Source organism: Neoarius graeffei, chromosome 24 (assembly GCF_027579695.1).
Source record: "Neoarius graeffei isolate fNeoGra1 chromosome 24, fNeoGra1.pri, whole genome shotgun sequence".
Lineage (NCBI taxonomy): Eukaryota > Metazoa > Chordata > Actinopteri > Siluriformes > Ariidae > Neoarius > Neoarius graeffei.
The window spans coordinates 851,957-875,273 of NC_083592.1; the positions used below are offsets into that span (position 1 = coordinate 851,957).

Genomic DNA, 23,317 nt, shown 5'->3' on the forward strand with positions numbered 1-23,317 from the left:
GGCCGGCGAGGGCCTTTCTGTGTGGAGTTTGCATGTTCTCCCCATGTCCGCGTGGGTTTCCTCCGGGTGCTCCGGTTTCCCCCACAGTCCAAAGACATGCAGGTTAGGTTAACTGGTGACTCTAAATTGAGCGTAGGTGTGAATGTGAGTGTGAATGGTTGTCTGTGTCTATGTGTCAGCCCTGTGATGACCTGGCGACTTGTCCAGGGTCACCTGTTTTGAAGTCATGCACTTACAGGTATTTCAGGTTTAAAGTATGTTTGGAATTTAATGTTATAATTCCTCATCATTCGACTGAAGTGTTCCACAGAACTTCCCCCACACCCTTTCTTTATTGCCCCTCCCCCCCAGGATCTGGTTCTCCGGTAACGGGGAGAGTGTGACTCCCTTCTCACATCTGTATTGCAGCGGCGCCTCGCCAGATGTCCGCAGGTGATGATGGTGTTTTGTCCCCGGCGGCGAGTTGAGCTCTGTATCTAACAGTGGGACACGCGGAGCACCAGGCCAGCTCACAGGCCTTTCCGAGTTTACATGACCCAATATTTCCTGTTATACAGGACTGCTGCGATGACGTCACATTTGTGAGCAGTTTTAAGGAAATCGAAACTAACCGAGAGCCAATCAGCGTGCAGTGTTTTGTGCATACGTGTGAAGTGTCCTGGGCGCGAGCTCCATTTCTCCACCCGGCTCAGGTGCGTTGTGAAGCTGCGTTCAGTCTCAGGTGAGAAAATACATTTACTACTGCCATATTTATCCCTGTCTCTGTCAGCCCAGCTCATTGTGTGTGTGTGTGTGTGTGTGTGTGTGTGTAGGCAAGACAAGGCAAGTTTATTTCTATAGCGCATTTCATACACAGTGGCAGTTCAATGTGCTTTACAGAGGTAAAAGCAAAACAGTAAACAATAGAAAATAAAATTACATAAAATAAAGGGGGAAGAAGAGAGAAAAATAAAAATAATATAAGAATTAAACAATAGTAGAAATAAAATAATAAAATGAAGTAAAAGTTCAGTAAAAAACAGCAGAATAAAATAGAGTAAAAGTTAAGTAAAGTTTAAAACATGCAAAGATGATGATATTTATCAGTTAGCAGAAAGCATCTGAGAGCAGCTTGGTCTTTAGTCTAGATTTGAAGCTGCCAACAGCAGGAGCATTTTTAATGTCCTCTGGCAGTTGGTTCCATAGCTGCACTGCATAGTAGCTAAAAGCTGCTTCACCACACTTTGTTTTAACAACAGGTTTTACCAGTTAATTTTGCTGCTGCGATCTGGTAGATCTGATTGGGTTAGGCCGCCGCAACATATCAGAGAGGGAATTGGGCCCTGTACCATTTAGAGATTTGTACACCAGCAGCAATGCTTTAAAGTCAATTCTGTAGCTTACTGGAAGCCAGTGAAGGGACCTTAGAATTGGAGTAATGTGCTCTGTTCTTTTTGTTCGTGTGAGAACCCTCGCTGCTGCATTTTGAACCAGCTGAAGTCGTTTGATGGTCTTTTTTGGCAGGCCTGTGAAAAGGCCATTGCAGTAATCAACCCTACTAGAGATGAAGGCATGTATAAGTTTTTCCAGATCATGTTTTGACATAAGTCCTCTTAGTTTGGAAATGTTTTTTAGGTGATAAAATGATGATTTAGTGATTTGCTTTCATGTGACTGTCAAAGTTTAGCTCGCTGTCAATGAAAACACCAAGATTTTTAACCATTTCTTTTGTTTTAATCCCCTTTGTGTCAAGAATAGTGGTAATCCTGAGTCTTTCATCTTTTTTCCCAAATAGAATTACTTCTGTTTTATCTGTGTTCAGCTGAAGAAAATTTTGTGTCATCCAGTTGTTGATTTGGTCGATACACTGGTAGAGACATTCAAGGGGGGCATAATCATTAGGTGATAGAGCAAAATAAATTTGGGTATCATCTGCATAGCAGTGATACAAAATTGAGTTGTTCTTGATAATTTGTCCAAGTGGGAGCATATAAAGGTTGAATAGTAATGGTCCAAGGATCGACCCCTGGGGGACACCACAGGTCAAGGACATTGATGTTGAGGTACAATTTCCCATGGTAACAAAGAAGCTTCTATCTTTTAAGTATGAATTTAACCAATTGATAACTTTACCAGTCAACCCAACCCAGTGTTCAAGTCGATATAGCAGTATGTTGTGATCAACAGTATCAAAAGCTGCACTGAGGTCCAGTAACACCAGGACCGATGTTTTGCCTGCATCAGTATTAAGACGTATGTCATTTATAACTTTAATCAGCGCTGTTTCAGTGCTGTGATTGGCACGAAATCCTGACTGAAAGTTATCAAAACAGCTGTTTGATATCAAGAAGGCAGTTAATTGATTGAAGACAATTTTTTCAAAGATTTTCCCAATGAATGGTAGATTTGATATTGGCCTGTTGTTGTTCAATACTGAAGCATCCAGATTATTCTTTTTAAGAAGGGACTTTACAACGGCTTTTTTCAGGGACACAGGAACAATGCCAGTCTCTAGTAGACCATAAGGTGAACCCCGTTTTCATTTTAGGTCACGCCGACGTCTCTGAACCACATGCTCTTTAGCTGATAAAAAGGACCAAGTTATGTTACACTTATAGCAAAATTTCCGCGTCACAGAATCGTGCTCGTTTTTTAAATCGAGACATTTTCTGAAGAACTATTTTCCTCAGAGTGGAATGCGATTTTGACATCACGAGACACCACGTGACCGCGCTAAACCAATTGCGTAGCCGATTTACGACAACAAACTGGAAAAATGACAGCCTGCTAGTTGCTGTCAAATGTAACCAACATAAAGGAATCTCCCAAAATATCCTTCTAAAGTGGGCCAAATTGATTCTTAACAGTGCTTTATTTATAGCACGAAGAACAATGATGCAAGTGCATGATAAAGGCAGACATTTCATGTCATTTTGATCAATAAATGGAAATAATTCTAATTATCAATGATAATGATCATTCATGTATTTCTAAAGTGGGCCAAATGGATTCTAAATAGTGCTTTATTTATAGCACGAAGAACAATGATGCAAGTGGGTGATAAAGTAGACCTTTTCATGTTGTCATTTTGATCAATAAATGGAAACAATTGAATTATCAGTGATAACCATTCATGTATTTCTAAAGTGGGCTAAATGGATTCCAAACAGTGCTTTATTTATAGCACAAAGAACAATGATGCAAGTGGGTGATAAGGTAGACCTTTTCATGTTGTCATTTTTATCAATAAATGGAAATAATTCTAATTATCAATGATAAGGAACATTCAGGTATTCATTTGTTCATTTATTCACTCACAACTATATACAACACATAAAAACAATCATAACAAGTATACATTGACTGGCATAAACTTATATACATATAAATAAACATCATAATAAAATGAATGATAATGATATCAATGGAATAGAATAGAGGTAAAAACCACATGACATGCTACTGGAACACAAGCTGAGGAAAATCACGGGTGAGTCTCCTCTTCAATGTATCCTGTCTGTAACACAACAAATCAACAACAATAAAGAGTCATATGAGTACCAGCAAAGGGGGGCGTCATGTTGTGGCTGATATAGCCACTTTCACAAATCAACACAGAGAGTGAATAAAATACTACAGGCTGGAGTTTACTTGCTATGCAACAGATTTAATAAGTATTCCCAAGAGAAGCACATAACTAGCATCACACTATCAAGAAGACTGCTGTCTTCCTTATTGCAAAATAATACATGTCTGTGCAGATGGCAAGCTGAGTGGTCACACATGTATGAAATTTGCCTTGGATGTGACAAATAATAAATTTCCTTGCAATTACCTGTAGCTTGAAGCATCAACACCTTCACTTGACTGCACCAGGTCAATAAAGGTCTTCCTCAGTTGGCTCATTCTCAGCACCTCTTGGTTGATCAGCAGCCTTTGACGGATTACACTCTCACAGAACAACTTATAGCTGAGATCAAACGTTGGCTCAATCCTTAGAAAATAATATAGAAGAAGATATAAGTGTTGTGATTGTGTTCTCATACATAGGACACACATTGTACTGTATGTGTATTTATGTAAAGTTAATATATGACTGACTGTTCTTTCTCTGCTCTGGCAGGATCACTCAAAAACCTTGTGTACTGTCGGTAGCAACTTTTGTGGTACTGCACCTCCAGAGCCACACAGTCTTTGTCCTTGACATGAACGAGATGGTCGTCCTTTACTTCAGCAGCTTCCTGCAACTTGCCTTGTACAAAAGAAAAGAAAAAAGGATGGATAGATAGGCAGACAAACAGTCAGACTTCATTTTTCCTGGTGGACTGGTATTCAGTGGCATATTAACATCAAAGCACACAGACATACTATGACATCCATACAAACATACACACTACCCTATTAAAGTCAAAGTGTACTTTACTGTCAAAAATCTTTGCAACAGGCATTAAGACAGAAGGGGGGGGCAGTCCTTAACTCAGACACTGCATTTTGGTCATTTGTGGTATTGGAATATTATAGGCATGGGGAAGTTATGTATTGGAATGTTATTTTACTCACACCCACACACATACACAACACATAGTTCACACACACACACACACACACACACACACACACACACACACACACACACACACACACACACACACCAGCAAAAGTACAACCCAATAGACATCTTTCCATATTCATACAACCATCCATACATCTGTACGTCAATGTACTATAAATCCACACATACATTCAAATTAGACAAATGCAAGGAGATTGTGTGCAGTCAGTAGCAGTGTAGTCATTCAACTACTCTGTGTGTGTGTGTGTGTGTGTGTGTGTGTGTGTGTGCGCGCGCGCGCGTGTGTGCGTGCGCTGGGGGATGGGATGCATTTGCACAGACTACCTACTGTGTAGTGGGGGATGAGGGTGAGATGCCTTTTAGCTTACCTGCGGTTAAAGTCTGTGTCTTTGACAAAGCTTCTTTTTGTCGTCTGCCAGCCTTGATGACATATTTGCAGGTTTTCTTGCATATTATACAGATGGCAGGAAGGACAGGGCCAGAGCTCGAGATGGGCAGGGCAGGCTTGATCTGGAACGAAGTTTCCTTGTCGGAGTTGTGCCAGTCACTGTTGCAGGGATAGCCTCACTGTCTGGGGGTCTTGTTTATCATCTCCCCGCTCTTTCTCTCACACGAGACGCCTTTTTGCTCTTTCAATTTCGCGCTTGTCAATGAACCTCCGGTAACATGTGGGATGGAAAGCCGCGTCTTCAGGAATTTTATCAAAATCCAAGTCAAGACAGTGTTTGTAATGTTCGGATACATGTCTGCACTCACCCTCAACTCCAGCCACTGCCGAAGGCTGTCTCGGTAAGTATTCCACCGTATGCTGGTGAAATTCTGTGTTTTTTCATGCTTCACAGAAGATATGTGCATATAACAAGTCTTACGTGTCGAAGATTTAGTTTTTTCAACAGTTTCGGCCAAGTTTTCTTCTTCTTCAGTACTGCTGGATGATAGCGCTGCTACTCCGGTGGCTGCCATGCTGCTTCTGTTTACCAAACACAGCTGGGAGCTCCCAGCTACCCGATTCGTCCAGTCTAATGACGTTTCAACCATGGCACCTCTCGCGAGCCAAAGTGTTATTATGCCTGCCGAATATGTACATACGCCTTGGAGATACTAGTTCTTCATTAAATGTTGCGATTTAAGAAATGAGCGCAATTCTGTGACGCGAACTTTTTGTTGTAATCTTACCACAACTCATTCTTTTTTATGAACTGAAGCGTGTGTGGTTCGGAGAGATCGGAGCGGGATCCCTTTTCAGAAGGACTTTTCGAGGTTCACCTTATGGCCTATAGGGATGTATTTATGATCTGAAGCACATCTGTAATTATGAGATGAAGAACAGACTTAAAAAAGTTGGTGGGCAGAATGTCCAATTCAGATGTTGAGGAACTGAGATTTTGTACAGTTTTTTCAAGAGTCTCGTAATCAATCAAACAAAATTCTGACATTTTGTTGAAATTGTCTGTCTGTGTCACTGGTGATTGCAGTTTTTCAGTTATTTGCAACTGAGATATATTATGAGCAATATTCTGCTGTATTTTATCAATTTTACCTTTGAAGAAGGATGCAAACTCATTGCATTTATTAACTGAGGGAAGTTCAGGTGCTAATTGTGGTGGGGGATTAGTTAGCTTCTCTACTGTTGAAAATAGCACACGGGCATTGTTCATATTCCTGTTGATGATGTTGGAGAAGAAAGACTGTCTTGCTTTACCAATTTCATAATTATATTTACAAAGCATCTCTTTATGGATTTGATAATGGATGTGAAGTTTAGATTTGCACCATTTTCTTTCAGTCTTTCTACATTCTCTCTTTAGCAGTTTAACAGCCGGGTATTGCTTCCATGGTGCTTTCTGCTTGTCATTGACTCTTTTGATTTTGAATGGAGCAATATCATCCATAATTTGGGTCATATTTAAATTAAAAATTTCCAGTAAATCATCTACAGAGTCTGACATTTTAGTTGAGATCCGAGAGAGAGCTTGCTCAAAGACAACACGTGTTGTCGTTTATGACTCTCCTACCCATAGTCGTTGAGCTGTTCTGAATGTGAGGGGACATAGAAACATCAGAGAAAACACAGAAATGATCAGATAAGGCCAGGTGAACAACAGTAGTAGAAACAGTAAGACCCTTTGCGATAATGAGGTCAAGGGTATGACCACGAGAGTGGGTCGGCCCCTGTACATGTTGTACTAGGTTGAAGTTGTCAATAAGTGCAAGTAGTTCTTTGGCATAAGTGTTTTCAGGATTATCTACATGCAAGTTAAAATCCCCAGATATAATAAGACAGTCAAACTCTAAGTAAATGACTGACAACAGTTCACCAAACTCTTCCAGAAAAACTTTGGCTGAATGTCTCGGAGGCCTGTAAATAGTTAATAACAATATGGTAGGAGAGCATGTAACAAGTGCACATAAGTGTTCAAAGGATGTAAAATCACCAAGTGAGAACTGTTTACATTGAAAAGAGGCTTTGAATATATTTGCGATCCCTCCACCTTTCCCCTGTCGGGTAGCACTCATGAAATTAAAATTTGGGGGAGCTGCTTCAATAAGGGTGGTAGCACCCTTTGCTTGATCCAGCATTGTTTCAGTTAGAAGCACAAAATCAAGATTGTGTTTGCAAATAAGATCATTAATTAAAAATGACTTGTTTGAAAGTGATCTAACGTTCAGAAGAGCTAGCTTTACAGAAAGTCTAGAAGTAATATCCGCTTGGGCACTCTGATGTTGTTTTGAAACAGGAAGGAGACTAGACTGGTTTACCCCCTGGGTTAAATATGCTCTATGTTTTCTATTTCTTATCAACACAGGAATAGAGAATGGCATAGGCATACTGGGTCCCAGCTTGTTTTCAAAACTACACCCAATGCAGGGACCCACAGCACATCATACAAGACTCTCTGTATGTTCCATGAGGTTGGGAGGGGGAAGGATTGGAGATGTCATGTATTTTTTAGATGGTGAAAAAGATTGGTAGCCAGCTGAAAGTCCTGAGCGAACACAGTTCAGTCTGTTGGTTGATTTTCGATGAACTGGGTACACTGCTTGTCGCGAATGATTTGGGCTGGAAAAAAGAGAGTGCAGCCATTGGCAGCAATCTCTGCATACTTTTAGGGAAATCCATGCAGGGGGGAGATGGAGATGGTACAACAAAGTCAGAAGAGCGAGACTGAGATTGGGACTTTGGTGAGGTCTTTGTGAGCGTCTCCATGACTGTCTCTGTGGTGACGGTCTCCCTGACAGTCTCTGTGATACTTGCATGGGGTTGAGATGTGGATGATGCAGCCTTGGCATGATTGTCTTTGGTCAGGTCCTCAATCTGGATGGGTGATGCAGATATCTGTGGCTGCCCATTGTTAACAACATGCTCACATTCTCCATGTGATTGTTGATGTCCTTGGCAGTCTGCCTCAGATGGTTCTTGGCAGTCTGCCCCAGATGGCTGTGTGTCCTTGTTGAAGCATCTCTGCTGTGCTTGCATGGGTAGTTGTTTTGACTTTGCAGAGGTATTGTTGATATCTGTAACTGGGTCAGTCTGTGAGCACTTATCAGCAGTTCTGCTCAATGTTGGCTGAGAAAAGAATGCATGCTGGAGAGAGAGGCTGTAGTGATCAGCCAAAACTTTGATCCCAATCCGGCTGAGTTCAGTGCTATTTGGCTTGAAGAATTCTCTGCGATTCCAGAAAAGGTTAAAATTGTCTATGAAGTTCATACCAGATGAAAAACAAGTTTTTCCAAGCCAGGTGTTAAGACTGAAGAGTCTAGTAAATGCAAAACTTCCCCTTGCAGGGAGTGGGCCACTGATAAAAGATTGCATTCCAGTCTTATAGAGGTCAGAAAAAAGTTTTCTGAAATCATCTTGGACAAACAGCTGTTCTCTGAAAACATCATTTGCTCCCACATGCACAACAATACGTTTGATAGTTTTATGCTCGGACATGAGTTTCAAAGTGCTGTCTTTGGTGTCAGACATGGATGCATTTGGAAGGCAGCAAATAATCATTCCATGTCCTTTTAAATGTCTTACAGTGGAATCACCAAGAACAAGGGTTGTGGGATCAGGTGGTGTTACGAGCTGCTTTTTGCTTCTTCCCACAGCTCTTCGGTTGTGGTGTGATCTCTTTCTACGATGTGTTTGTCCGCCTGAAAATTCCGCTTCCACATCCCTGAGGCATTCAAATTTGTTCTGAAGCCTTATGGGCTGTGGATTTTCCATAGGACTGTAAATCCTATTGTAGTTTGTAGACCTAGCTCTATTTCTAATAGCATGGCTGTGGAGCATGGGTTGCATAGTATCAGAACAAACTGGTGTTGAGGTAATTACTCTTCTGTTTTTATTTTTGGGCCTGCCACCCATCGTGTGCCAGTTTTCTGTACTCACATTTTGCTCTGTTAGATCGATGTATTCATCCACTCGATCTGCAATGCCATCGGCCTGTCAGGGTGCAATCTCTGCATTCTCAGCCACTGTTTCTGTACTCCTTTTGTGAGATATCACTCTTAGTTCGTCTGTCTTTGGCAGAGCATCAATCTTTGATTCCAGGATAGAAATCCTCTGTTCTAGTTCTGTGCATTTTCTGCAGGATCTCCTGGATTTTTTGCCCCCTGGCATTTTGTTTTAAAAGCTAACTTATCTTATAAAGGTGAAAAATAAAATGAAGAAATAGTGGAAATTAAGTGAAAAAGTAAAATAAAATAAAGATCAAGTAGGAGCAAAGCAGGAGCAAAGCAAAGAAGCGTCCTACTCGCTTGAGTAGGCGGAGCAAAAAAAAAAGTGTGTGTGTGTATGTGTGTGTATAAAACGAAATGTAACTTTTAGCAGGTCGTTTAATGTTCAAAAAGAGGTTTGTGTGTCTGTGTATGTGTGTGTGTGTGTGTGTGTGTGTGTGTGTGTGTGTGTGTATACCGGTATGTGTGTATGTGTCTGTGTGTGTGTGTATATGTGTGTGTGTGTGTGTGTGTGTGTGTGTGTGTGTGTGTGTGTGTGTATAAAACGAAATGTAACTTTTAGCAGGTCGTTTAATGTTCAAAAAGAGGTTTTATAGAAGGTTAGCTTCATTAGCTTAGCACAGCTCAATAATCCGATATCAGATGTGTATTAAAATAACTGTAGATTAGACACTAGAATGGATTTGATGAAAATCTGCCACAATTTGAGAATAAACTCAGCTCTCTGAGGGTTCTGCAGTTTAAGGTGTGGCTGTATTTCATGAGACCACATTCATTGTGGACTTAGATTTTAAATGTTTGGAATTATAATCTCATCTCATCTCATTATCTGTAGCCGCTTTATCCTGTTCTGCAGGGTCGCAGGCAAGCTGGAGCCTATCCCAGCTGACTACGGGCGAAAGGCGGGGTTCACCCTGGACAAGTCGCCAGGTCATCACAGGGCTGACACATAGACACAGACAACCATTCACACTCACATTCACACCTACGCTCAATTTAGAGTCACCAGTTAACCTAACCTGCATGTCTTTGGACTGTGGGGGAAACCGGAGCACCCGGAGGAAACCCACGCGGACACGGGGAGAACATGCAAACTCCACACAGAAAGGCCCTCGCCGGCCACGGGGCTCGAACCCGGACCTTCTTGCTGTGAGGCGACAGCGCTAACCACTACACCACCATGCCACCCCTTAATATATAAAATATAATTTAATATATCCAGTAATTTGAATTGGAATGTTTATTATTTTTAAATTGTTCAGTTTTGGATCACTTTAGCCTGCATGTTCCAGGGTGTGAAATTCAGTGTAAAACTCTGAATGATTAGAGAGATGTTCAGCAGAAATGGAGTTTATGTGTATGTTATTTTGCATCTTAAATATCCAAAAGTGTGAAATTTTTCCAGTTTCAGGTTTTAGATTGATCTTTTGTGAATCGAGTTAAATCATTTAAGTTCAAAATATAATTTCAGATAAAATCAGAAGGGAACTCAGTAGAGTCCATACCTCCACCAAGCCACTTCTTATCAACATCAAAATCAAATCACTTGACCCTCGGGTCATACTAAAGTTGTCCAACAAATTTCATCCAAATCCGGTCACTACTTTCTGAGAGCAGACAAAAAAATCCTGGATCCACAAATGTATCCGGATTTGCATCAAAATCTAATCGGTTGTTCCTTGGCCTGCGGCTCAGCTATCCTCCAAATTTCATCAAAATCCATTCAGTACTTTTTGAGTTACTTTGGGAACAAACTAACAAACGGAGGTGAAAACAGAACCTCCTCCCACACAGTAATAATGTAAAATCGACTCCCCAGTGACTTTCACTGCTTTAAAAGAAAAGATGCACAGTGATCTTTCGTCTGGATAAACTCATCAAAAACTTTTCTGTCAAAGTCCAACAATAAATTTATCTTCAGCTGTTCACACAGCAAGTAGCACTAAAAGGGCTGAAGTCCACTCATGATGCAGCTGAACTCGGGGAAAGCAGTGTGTTGAAAATCACCCACGCATTCGATAAAAAAAACATAAAAACAATATTTTCTTTAATTTCCTTTCTGTTGAAGTCGCCCAGTCCATGAATGAGTTGATTTTCCTGTGATCGCACCGCAGTAGCAGACGAGCGCACCTCTACTGCAGCTGGACCTGAAAGACAGCAGCGCGTATGTTGGGAATTTCCACACATTAGATTAAAAACCATAAGAATAATATTTTTGTTAACTTGCCATCATGAAAGAAAAGCAGTGATCATAACGGTGAGCATGAATAAAAGTGGGCGTGTCTGAGGCACTGAGAGCTGTGCCTAATGTTTAATGTGTTTAAGTAGACTTTTTTCTGTGTGGATATTTGGAAAGGGCGGTGCCCCTGCATCCCTGATGGATGAGCCGCCACTGATACATGTTCCAGATCCTGTTCTGGTTCAGATTTAGGGGTTTTAGTATTGGTCTGAGGAATCGTTTACAGCATTGTACTGAATTTGCACAGAATTGAGAAAGTACCGTTGCAGATGTTGCTGCTGTACTGTACTGTTGCTGTCATTGAAATGACATTGTAGGAACAGTCACAGTCCGTCTAGAAACTACAGATCCCATCAACCAACTTCCGTGATGACCTACGTCACGCCTGGGCGGGATTACCTACGTCACATCCTCCCTGAGCCCATAAGTAACTAAGCCACACTTCCGTCTTCCTCTTTGGCTCTGGGACTTAGGTCTACAGACATAAAGAGGCACCATCTCTTTTGGCTCTGCGTCAACTCATCACACAGACACAAGGAGACATCTGCTCATCACACACCCAAGATAAAGACGTCTTTCTTGCAAGAAAAAGAGATTCAGCGAGTTTTTCGTTTACCACTGGCCACGGTAAAACTCCAAAATCGCGCGATCTAACTCAGATTGAGTTACAACCGGTTTTTCATTTGTTCATTATAAGTAACGTTACGACTGCAGCCCAAAGCAGTTAATTTAAAGTTAGAAGCGACTGGATTCCTTCTGACTAAAGCGCTGTGCACATTGTTTGATCAGAGACTTTTCCACGGAAGCGACCCACGTGCTCCGGTGGACTCCAGAAGTTTCGGAACATCTCCATAATCTTGCATATAAGCAAGATACTGGAAGTAAGACTGGCATTTTTGGGCAAAAAGACTAGTCTTAGGAATTAGCTTCATGAAGTAGTGTGAATTTAAACTCAGGAACGGTTTAATTGTGTACACTGTAGACACTCAGGGTGTTGAATTAATTGTTGTTCTATTTTGTGCTCTCAGTTTTTTCATATAGATAGGCTGTTGCATGCTCTTTTGCTATCCTTTCTAACCTTTAATTTCATTATTACACATATTTTGACTTCATCAAGATTTCAGTGGATTTGGTAATGTTATAAGCTAGTGGAATTAGCAATCAGAGCTAATCCTTTGTTTGCCACATACACACATTCCAACACACACACATTCCAAGACACACACCCCCACATACACACATTCCAACACACACACACCCACATACACACATTCCAACACACCCACACACCCACATACACACATTCCAACACACACACCCTCATATATCAATGGTGACCATTTGAATGTATCTCAGCTGCTATTACTCATTTTTATAATAAATTCAATTAATTTGTAAACTGTGTCTGTGTTGCTACTATATACTGGAAGTCATACAATCTAAAAGACCTCCAAATTGCCTTTATCCAAGGTGTATATGAGTACTATTGGTTGTCTATGTGGTACGGTAAGTAATACATTATTACCAGGGTTTTGAATGCAAGCAAGAGTGACATCCCCCCCCCCGTTGGGGGGGCTGGTTGGACGGGTCGCAGGAATGGGGGTCTTTCATTAATAATATTATTATTAGTGTTGTTGTTATTAATAACTGCTCAGACTTGTAGAAGAAAGGATAACACACGGCACTGACAATTCAACCAAATACAAAGTCTTTATTCAATTTCCGTGTATTGAGTAAGTGTATGTGTGTGTGAGAGAGCAGAGAGAGAGAGATATTATGACTGGTGGTGTTTATTGTAAGTGTTTGTTGCCTTTTTGGAGTCCTTCATCATTTGTGTTGTTGGCTCCCACTTAAAACAGTTTGGCTCAAGTCCAGCCATTTTCAGGGTCATGATGGAGGCCAATGTCCCGTCCAGAGACAAGCTGTTTCGGGTTGAGGTTTTGTTCAGACCGGCCATTGAAAATACCCTCTCGGCATCAGCATTTGAATGAGGAAGCACCAAAACCAAGGTTGCGATCTTTGATAACCTCCCAAATTGGTTCAAGCCAGTCACCTTTGAAAAAGGAACCAAGGGCCTCTATTACTTAAATGATTTCCTTTTATCTTAATAATGAGCAAGTCATGTTGTGTGCAAAAAATTTCTTACTTTGTTCTTTTTTGAGGACATTCTTCCCCAAAACTCCTCAACATCAAAGGATGTTGGGTCCTGTAATCTGTAATAGTTGGACTTTCCTCTTCCCTATATCTTCCCCTGGAGTCACGCAGTTTCTATATTATGAACAATAAAAACTTAATCTTTCACAAACGGGTCTTTCATAACTGCTGACAAATTTAAAAAAAAATCTTCACTCTTACTGGTATTCACATGCTGCTTTAAACACCCGTTAGTGTGGCTGTTATTATTACTGACCAGCGTCTGTTATTGCCTGTGAACAAGTGGAGCTGCTCGCCAGGGGATCATTTAAACAGGTCAATACAGCTCAGCTCCTGTAAAACCTTCCCATGTCCATGCGAATTATCTGGGCAACATTCTCTCACAGCAGGCAAGCTGTCATTTCTTGTGTCAAACAAGTTGTGAATTTGTTGTAACATTAAAACAGGATATGACTTCCTCTGGTCTCTGTGCAGCTCGGAGCTCATCCTCATGGTGTCCACTGAACAAAACTTTCAGAAGATGGTTGTAGCAGAATCACGTGAACAATTCCCGGGATAACAATGCTTTTATCATTTGGTTGTTGCGTTATCGACCCAGATACAATAGTGCTTCTGATTGGCTATTGTGTAGCCCTGCCCTTTTCCTTTTTTTTGATTGGCTGGTAAGTGGCAAGCTCGACTCATGGGAGACGCACTTGTTTCCTGCCGTTTCCATAGCGATAGCGGCACGCCAGAGAAATTTATAATTTTTTTTCAGCGTGAGAAATACAATGTGTGGTGGGAGTGCGTGACAAAAGACCGAAAAGTGTGACTGTCACACTCAATGCGTGAGACTTGAGAGCCCTGATTATTACTGCATTGGTAGTGATCATAATAATTTGGAATATACCATAATTTAGCTGTTTGATAATTTATTATTAAGCACCAAAATTAAAGGTATTATTAATGAGACTGATTTAATGAGACTGATTTAATGATTTAATGAGACAGATTTAATGAGATTGATCACTTAAGACCATAGTTCGAATTACGGGGGGTACTGGGGGGTACTATACCCCCCAATGAAGACCCAGTACCCCCCAAAGAGACAAAAATATAAGTTTTGGGGGGTCCGATATTTTTTCTGATATTGTGAAAAGGGATATATAATTCAAACCAACTCTCATTCGGCATTCTTATTGTAGGAACATTTTAATGTAAATCGATTTCAGACAGACACCCCTATTGTGGACCGTACCATTTTTAGTCACCGCAGCGCTAGAACGCGCTAGAGCAGGGGGTCTCAAAGTGTGGGAGAGTCAGCCCCCCCCCCCCCCCGCAGAGAGCAAATAAACAACAGCCCCCCCTCCCCCCCGCAGAGAGCAAATAAACAACAGCGCCCCCCCCGCAGAGAGCAAATAAACAACAGCCCCCCCTCCCCCCCCGCAGAGAGCAAATAAACAACAGCGCCCCCCCCAATGTTTGTTGTTGCTATACTTAATGTTCCATTCGTATTTTAAAAAAAAAGGGTGTTGTACACAATTTTATTTTTTTCTTTTACACATTTTAATCATCTGTGCTTTTTGAAAACATCTTTTCTTACACATTTAAAACATATGAGCTTTATTAAAACATCTTTTTTTACACATTTTAAACATCTGTGCTTTTTGAAAACCTCTTTTTTTTACACATTTTAAACATCTGTGCTTTTTTTTAAAAAAACATCTTGTTTTACACATTTTAAACATCTCATAGCATCGTTAGCTAGCACCTCTTGGCAGACAACACACTGTGGCAGTGGAGCATCTTCAGATCCAGTCCATGAAAATCCAAACTTTAAATAATCGTGCTCATACTTCCTTCTTTTTTTGCTTGGCCCAGACTCTGTCTCCTCACTCACTGTAGCTTTAGGTGCCAAAAATCAATCCATTTTGTCTCTGGCAAAGGCTAGCTGAAGTTCGCTAAATGTACACAATAGTAACTTATTCTGGTTTATTTTTCCTCACGTTGCGCCCCCCCTGAAGAACTCTGGCGCCCCCTAGGGGAGACGCGCCCCACACTTTGAAAAGCCCTGCGCTAGAAGCAATAGCTTCTAGTCCACACCGTATTCAGTTGATTCATCAGATACAGTCCATGGGTTTTCAGCAATTTATACAGTCTGTGGTTTGCAGCAGAAGACGTGCATTGGTAATGTTAGTTGCTAACCAACTTTTAGCCTGTTGAAAATGTGTTATTTTATAACTTTCATTTATTAAAGTGATTTGTTCTTTCAGCTCATGTCACATCTTTATACGTTGAATTACTTACCCACTGAGGCCAGAAGGCTACAGTGGACGGACGTTAACGTTAGTTACCAACGTTAGTTAGCAAGATAAGCTAAGTCTCTATTTAAATCAAGTTTATTACAGTGTGGTATAGAAACGATTCTCATTTCAAAGGAGAAGCACTCCATATGTTTCCATTCTCATTTTATCATGAATAAATTGTGGCCTTCTGAAATTCATTTGGCACATAGGCCCATCCTGTGTGTGTGATTAGGCACAAGAAGTTCTGATGTAGGCCTCACTAAGCCTATGTAAAATTACAATCAGAACCTCTGGGGGCAACATAAAAAGAGCCAGGTAGTAGGCTAGCCTAGGCAAAATAGCCTAGTACATGGATGTTTTCTATTGTTTTTACTTACATTCCTTTTGTATTATTTTTAAGATAGTCATAGTTTCATCTGAGTACCCTGTTTGAGTTTATTCACAGAGACAGTAGGCCAAACATGAGGAAAAGAAAAGGGCCAGACATCAGGCATTTTTTTGGTGCTAAAAGAGTAAGTAGTAAATATTAGCACTAAGATCTACAGACAATTACAGTACAAGTGTAGGTGCAGTTAGGTTTTATACACTGTTCATGTGAATAAAGAAAATGGGTTCCCAGCAGACAGGAGAGGCACAGCAGGACGAAAGAGAGCAAGACATTCAGTAGGACTGTTCTGCATGTGTGTATATACTGTATGTGACTCATTTGTAGTGTTGATACCCAGTTTGTTCTGACAAAGAAGGTTATCAGGTTGTACTGCTGTTTTTCTTCTGTGGTAGTACTGTATGGTTTGTCATGCTTCTTAATGACATTAAAAATTATTGTTCAGAGTTATTGTGTTGAGTTACTGACACCGACTTCCATAGACGAGACGGGACAGGACAGGACCAGGGGGGCGATTGATATGATAGTGGACCATGATGGTACCCCCCAATTATGGTGGGGTAATTCGCACTCTGCTTAAGACCAATTGCACCTACAACATTCACATCTGGAGGAAACGGCGGGTCAACTGTCATTGTGTTGCAAAGTTTAATCTAATCTTTGGTATGTGTTCCAGTCAAGAATGTCTAACTGTCCTAAAGAGGAGGGAGCGAAGAGTGGATTGGACCTGAACACCACTCAGATGGTGAGTTCTACAAATTATTCATTATTGAGTGAAAATAATTTATTGAGTAGAATATAGTATCTGTAATATACACATTTCACCCATCTCAGATTGTTGTTTGTCAAATGTTGACAGAAAACAGAAAGTCATGGACACACCTTCAGATTCCAAGACAAATTCCGGATATATTCAGTCCACTGTAAGAAGCCTATGACTGTCCAGAAGAGTCTTCAAACAGACTCCTCATTTAAAGCCATCTGTGAGATAAACCCGAAAAGAGGAAACAAGGAAGTGGTCATCCTGAGACAGCAAAGGGTCAAAGCTGCTGTGACTCCAGACTTCCCCTGCTGTCTGCTCGACGACGACGAGCTTCTGGACATCAAGTTCATCAACTCGGATGGAAACTGTCCCGAGGGGAGGAACCTCTCTGATCACTCACCTGAAAATTTGGTTAGTTTCTATGTCAAGACAAGGGGTGAGGAAAACATCCGTAAGCTGATGAAAAACAATGAATTGAAAAAAAATGTGGATTACGTGTGTGTGTGTGCAGTGAAAGGGGAAACAGTGAAAGATGCACTGGAGCATGATGGGAGATTTAAGGAGGACATTTTCAAGAAAGGCATTCTCGCTGAAGAGTCGTCAAACACTTTCACCAGTCTGTCTAGTTTTGTTGATGACCTGGATGGAAAGTGGTTTGGGGTCACCGTCTCCCCTCATTCAATAGGCAGCCAGGAGTCGAGTCAAGAGTTGAGTCAGGAATCTGAAACAGTGAAGAATGAAAAAAATGAAGTTCCTGTAACTCCTCAGGCAACAAACACCAACCAAGACTCCACCAATGCTCAAAAGAATAGAACAGAGACACCACTGAAAGAAAAGGAGCCTAGAAAATACCCAGAAACAAAAGAGATCCCAAACACACAGGAGATCCTGACGCTTCTGCGAGAGCAGTATGGGGGTTTGTTGAAGACACTGAAGGAACGAGAGAAGCTGAAAAATAATGTTGAAGTGAAGAGGTTCTTCAGACAGGAGTACGATAAAAGTGCTCAGAGCTTTTCAGAAGTGAAGAGAGTGAAAGAGTTGACGGTGAAGTCTAACTCTGTTTGCCAGATCCGCAGTGATGGCTCTGCAATAGGAACAGGATTTCTGCTCTTTCACAGATTTGTCCTCACCAATGCACATGTTGTTGGAGAATATGACTGTTTTATACAAAAACCGCAACACAGACTAACAGCTGCATTTGGATTTGAAGATTTGAACTCAGTGGGAGACGTGATCCCAGTGGAGCAGGTTGTTGCTTACTTCTGGGGGAAAGATGGCATGGGGAACTGTCTGGATTTTGCTTTGCTGGAACTCAGCAGGGATGAAGTAAAACTTCCTGGATTGCTAGAGTGCTATAGTGCTTCACCCAGCAGGGGTGGTGTCTGCATAATTGGACACCCAGGGGATGGAGTCAAACAAATGGATCCCTGTTTTATGATCTCAAAAGATGGCATTCAACAAGCAGCAGAAGAACACTATCAAAAAAACCAAAGCCCTGAAGCCTTTCATGTCATAACAAAGCAGTGCTTGAATGAGGACCCGGAAAAACGTAAATCCCAGATCTTTTACAATTCCTGTTTCTTCCATGGATCATCTGGCTCACCAGTGTTTGATGACAAGTGCAATGTGATTGGGGTTCACACTGGTGGATATGTTTATGAAGGAGAAGGACAGAAAACAAAGAGTGTGATGGAATACGCCCTGCCAATGCTTCCCATTCTGGTGAAGATCTACATACAGTGCAGACAGACTGGAAGATCTGATGTGGTTCAGTACATGGAGTCCCAAAACTACATGGAGTCCCAAAACAACATGGAGTCCCAAAACAACATGGAGTCCCAAAACTACATGGAGTCCCAAAACAACATGGAGTCCCAAAACTACATGGAGTCCCAAAACAACATGGAGTCCCAAAACTACATGGAGTCCCAAAACTACATGGAGTCCCAAAACAACATGGAGTCCCAAAACTACATGAAATATGTTCTTCAAGTGGCAAATGAACAGCTACAGAAAAATAATCAGGCCGTCTAATGACATCATTAATCATACTCATGACATCGGGTTCCAGAGCTTCCTTCTTCACCACCTCAAAGAAAAGTTCCTGAATTTTATCACTGTATAATACTGAAAAATCAAACACTGAGATGTTGTTCAGTACTGAGACTCCTGAAATATCATATGTGGGATTTGAGCTTCAAAAGGATGGAATCAAGAGCAAGAAATCCAGATCATTAAATGAGTGATTCAGTCACACGTTCTTCAACCTCCAGAAATCATGACTACAGTCGTCTATTTATCACCAGCTTGGACCGCCATCAGCTTAATTCTGTTTCACTGTGTTGTTTCACATTGAGCTGCTTGTGTATTTTCATTTCCTGCTGTTCCTGATGGGAGGCGCCTTGATTTTCACAGTGTTGAATTAGCAGCAGATCCGCAGCGTAATGTCCTGCACACACCACTGTACGACACACACCACTCGCATCTCACAGAGCTGAAACTGTTTAAAACCAACACCCACCTGCTGAGTTTAATACAGTTCAGACCTGCATCTGCACATGATTCAGAAAAGCATCAGGTGTGGGTGGGGCCAGGGAGTCATTCCAGGAGGACATGTGATCTGTACCGTTAACTTTGCGGCTGTCGGGTGGGTGACAGACAGCAGAAGTGCTGATGATGGCACCGATTTGTTCTTGAATCAGTTTACTCGCCCAGTCTCACCAAAAAATACCTTTCTAGCAGCTCCACTTAAAAAGATCAAAATCAGTGGACATTTAATAAAGCCTCCTGTGCACCTCTGCTCCTGTAGTATAATCTCCCTCAGACTGTAGCTCCTGAGCCCACAGCTTTCATTCAGAAACAGAAAAATACATAACTGTGATTTGTCTCCCAGCAAGCAGCTGGCAAACTCAGGCACATGTTGGTGTGTGTGTGTGTGTGTGTGTGTGTGTGTGTGTGTGTGTGTGTGTCAAGTCAAGTTTATTTGTATCGCGCTTTTAACAATAAACATTGTCGCAAAGCAGCTTTACAGAATTTGAACAACTTAAAACATGAGCTAATTTTATCCCTAATCTATCCCCAATGAGCAAGCCTGTGGCGACGGTGGCAAGGAAAAACTCCCTCAGACGACATGAGGAAGAAACCTCAAGAGGAACCAGACTCAAAAGGGAACCCATCCTCATTTGGGCAACAACAGACAGCATGACTATAACATTAACAGTTTTAACATGAAGTCAGTTTCGTTGATGTTATAAACTCTTCATTGATGGAAACTTGAGTGCAAAACTGTTCATGACAACTGCAGTCCTAAAGTTAGCAAGTCAACTGTAGTCCTCAGCCATAAAAGCATTACTGTAAGAGTCCAGAGCGTCCTCCAGGTGTGACTTTCAACTGTCCACATGGGGCCGTCCTCCACAGGAGCGATGCGATGAGACTCCAACCAGACACAGGGCACCAGGATGGATCAGGCAGGTCCGAGGAGCAGAAGAGGTTCAGCATCTCGATCCCAGGACCGACATGTAACTCAGAGGGACAGATTTTTTTTTGGGGGGGGGGGCACACGGGTTGTTAGGTATGCCCATTGTCACCTGAATAAGTAGGAATAGTATACATTTTGCACTGAGCGCAAGCAGGGACTCCAACAAAACTACTGTGTACTGTGGTGCGAGACTATTCAGTGCTTTAAAGGTCAATAGTAGTATTTTATAATCAATACGAAATTTGATTGGGAGCCAATGCAGTGTGGATAAGACAGGGGTGATGGGGTCATATTTTCTAGTTCGAGTAAGGACTCTTGCTGCTGCATTTTGAACTAACAAAGGAATGCAGGTGACAGACGTATGGAAAAGCATCAGATAGTTTAATGGCCAAAGCTAGCAGACAAATGCAGAACGACAAGGAAAAGGCAGAGTCAAAACCCAGGCAGTGGTCAGGCGAGGCACAGACAGGACATCAGAGGCAAAGACAAAAGATCAACAATCCACAGTACAGATCGACTCAAAGGTCGGCATCGTGGTGTAGTGGTTAGCGCTGTCGCCTCACAGCAAGAAGGTCCGGGTTCGAGCCCCGTGGCCGGCGAGGGCCTTTCTGTGTGGAGTTTGCATGTTCTCCCCGTGTCCGCATGGGTTTCCTCCGGGTGCTCCGGTTTCCCCCACAGTCCAAAGACATGCAGGTTAGGTTAACTGGTGACTCTAAATTGAGCGTAGGTGTGAATGTGAGTGTGAATGGTTGTCTGTGTCTATGTGTCAGCCCTGTGATGACCTGGCGACTTGTCCAGGGTGAACCCCGCCTTTCGCCCGTAGTCAGCTGGGATAGGATCCAGCTCACCTGCGACCCTGTAGAACAGGATAAAGCGGCTACAGATAATGAGATCGATTCAAAACCAGAATATCAGCACGGTGATGAAAAGGCTTGATAAAGTCATGTTAAATCTCTCCATTACACTGCTGTTTGTGTTTCTTTTCCTTCTTCACACAGGAAATAAAACATGTTTTGATATTATAATCTTTTCTCTTGAGTAACTTGACTTTACATGACTTTTGCAGAGTTTTGTGTGACTGCAGCAGATGGAAATAGGTTCATTCACATTTTCTTCCACTAGTGGTGGCGAGAGGGTCAGAATTTAATATTTAATGAATGTTAATGATTGATTTTAATGTTTATCTCTAGCTTCATTATCCTCCATAAGGCTTCAGTGTTTATGGCTCATATCAGTGTACACAGAATACTGAAAATAAAATAAAATTGGAAATTGTTACGAGGTGAGTCTGCTTCGTTTGATGTTGTTTGATTATTTGATGAGGTTGAATGTAGATCTTCGTGTCATGTCCGTGCTGTGAGGACGTTCCTTTGGTGTTTAAGTTTATGCTAAGTGCTATATGTTCATGGCCTCTTGCAGGTTCTCCCAGTAGTTTACAGGGTTGTTTGGTTATTTTAGTTTGTATTTTGTGGTTATTTAGTACCTGAGTTTAACATTACCACGGTGTTGCAGCAGGGGCGTCACTAGACCCAAGACCATACTGGGGCACAAAAGGGGCACAGGAAATGTATGCGAGCGCGCGAAGCGCGCGAGCTAAAAATTTTGCACTATATTTATATTTATATTTTTTATATAATATATATTACATTTTATGTAATATATATTATATTTTATGTAATATATATTTATATATTGATATTTATATTTAGAAACGGCCTGCTTAAAACTAGTCACTAGAGCTGTAAAACTCAAAATGATTACGAGGACACTGAATCCAGGTCAATCATTTAATAATAACAGTATGAATATTTGCAACATTTGTGATAATAGCAATGTAATACTTATACTGTTGGTAATATTGTAAAAGAACATATTAACATACAATACAACACCGCCGAGTTTTTAAACTCAACCAAGAGTACTTAATGGCCAACAGTATTCACACTTGATACCTTTTAAATCACCAAACATATCTTTGTAAGCACACGCATTTTCAGCATTGAACATCTCTAAACACAATCCAAAAGCCTCTAAAAGCACCACTGTGTGTGTGTGTGTGTGTGTGTGTGTGTGTGTGTGTGTGTGTGTGTTACAAAAATGACAGTGGAATTACTGTCTACTAACCTGTAAACAGTTGAAAAACACGGAGAGATGGTTTCCCCTGCTCTGAATTTCATTGCATCTGAGGGCTGCTGGAGTCTGCGGTCCCCATAGCAACCAAGATGTTACTCATGTCACGCGCACACTTTTTTCACATTGCTTAGTGTGCGCGAGGCCAGCCAAAACTACCAATGTAAAAGCATTGTAGATGGTCTTCTTCGCGCATCGGTTAGCCTACCCCACGTTATGAATTAATTAAATTGCAGCTATTCCCAAGTTTAAAATTCAGAGCGTTTCGTCACTGGATTTTTTTTACTGGGGCACTACAGATCTATACTGGGGCACGTGCCCCAGTAAAATACCCCTGGCGACGCCGATGTGTTGCAGGTTCTTCAGGTATTTTTGTACGTTTCCTATCATCAACTCTCTGTACAAATAAGTGCTTAAACCTCCACCTCCGCTGAGAAACCAGCATCATGTGTAAATGTGATGATTTACATTCACCTAACAGAGTTACAACAGAGTTAAGGAATATTAAAATAGTTTATTGTGTATGTCCACGGATGTGAAATCTCCGCGTTTCCGCGGAAATCCGCGTTTTTCAAATTGCCTTTCCGCGTAAAAAATCGTTTTCCGCGTTTTCTAAAATTTAAAAAAAAATAAATATATATATATATATATATATATATATATATATATATATATATATATATATATATATATATATATTCGGTAAAGTCTGGCGCGAAACTTTTCCGGATTTTACTAAGCGGAAGTGACGAAAGCTCCTTACAGCGATCTGATCATTATCGCTGTGTGGAGAGGAGTCGCTATTGTACATGCACTGCTACGAGCAGACCTGCCAACCTTTACGCATTTTGCGTAGCAGATACGCATTTAGACATCAAACTACGC

The 23,317-nt window shown here is 41.3% G+C and overlaps 1 protein-coding gene across 1 annotated transcript; it reads left to right on the forward strand.

The window, feature by feature from the left end:
* The first annotated feature begins 667 nt into the window (after positions 1-667).
* Positions 668-21,580, forward strand: LOC132872684 (serine protease FAM111A-like). The gene is made up of 3 exons (XM_060907665.1): positions 668-721; positions 16,738-16,806; positions 16,921-21,580. Exons 2-3 carry the CDS (start codon positions 16,744-16,746, stop codon positions 18,856-18,858), a joined length of 2,001 nt encoding a protein of 666 aa, XP_060763648.1. The 5' UTR covers positions 668-721; positions 16,738-16,743; the 3' UTR covers positions 18,859-21,580.
* The last annotated feature ends 1,737 nt before the right edge of the window (positions 21,581-23,317 follow it).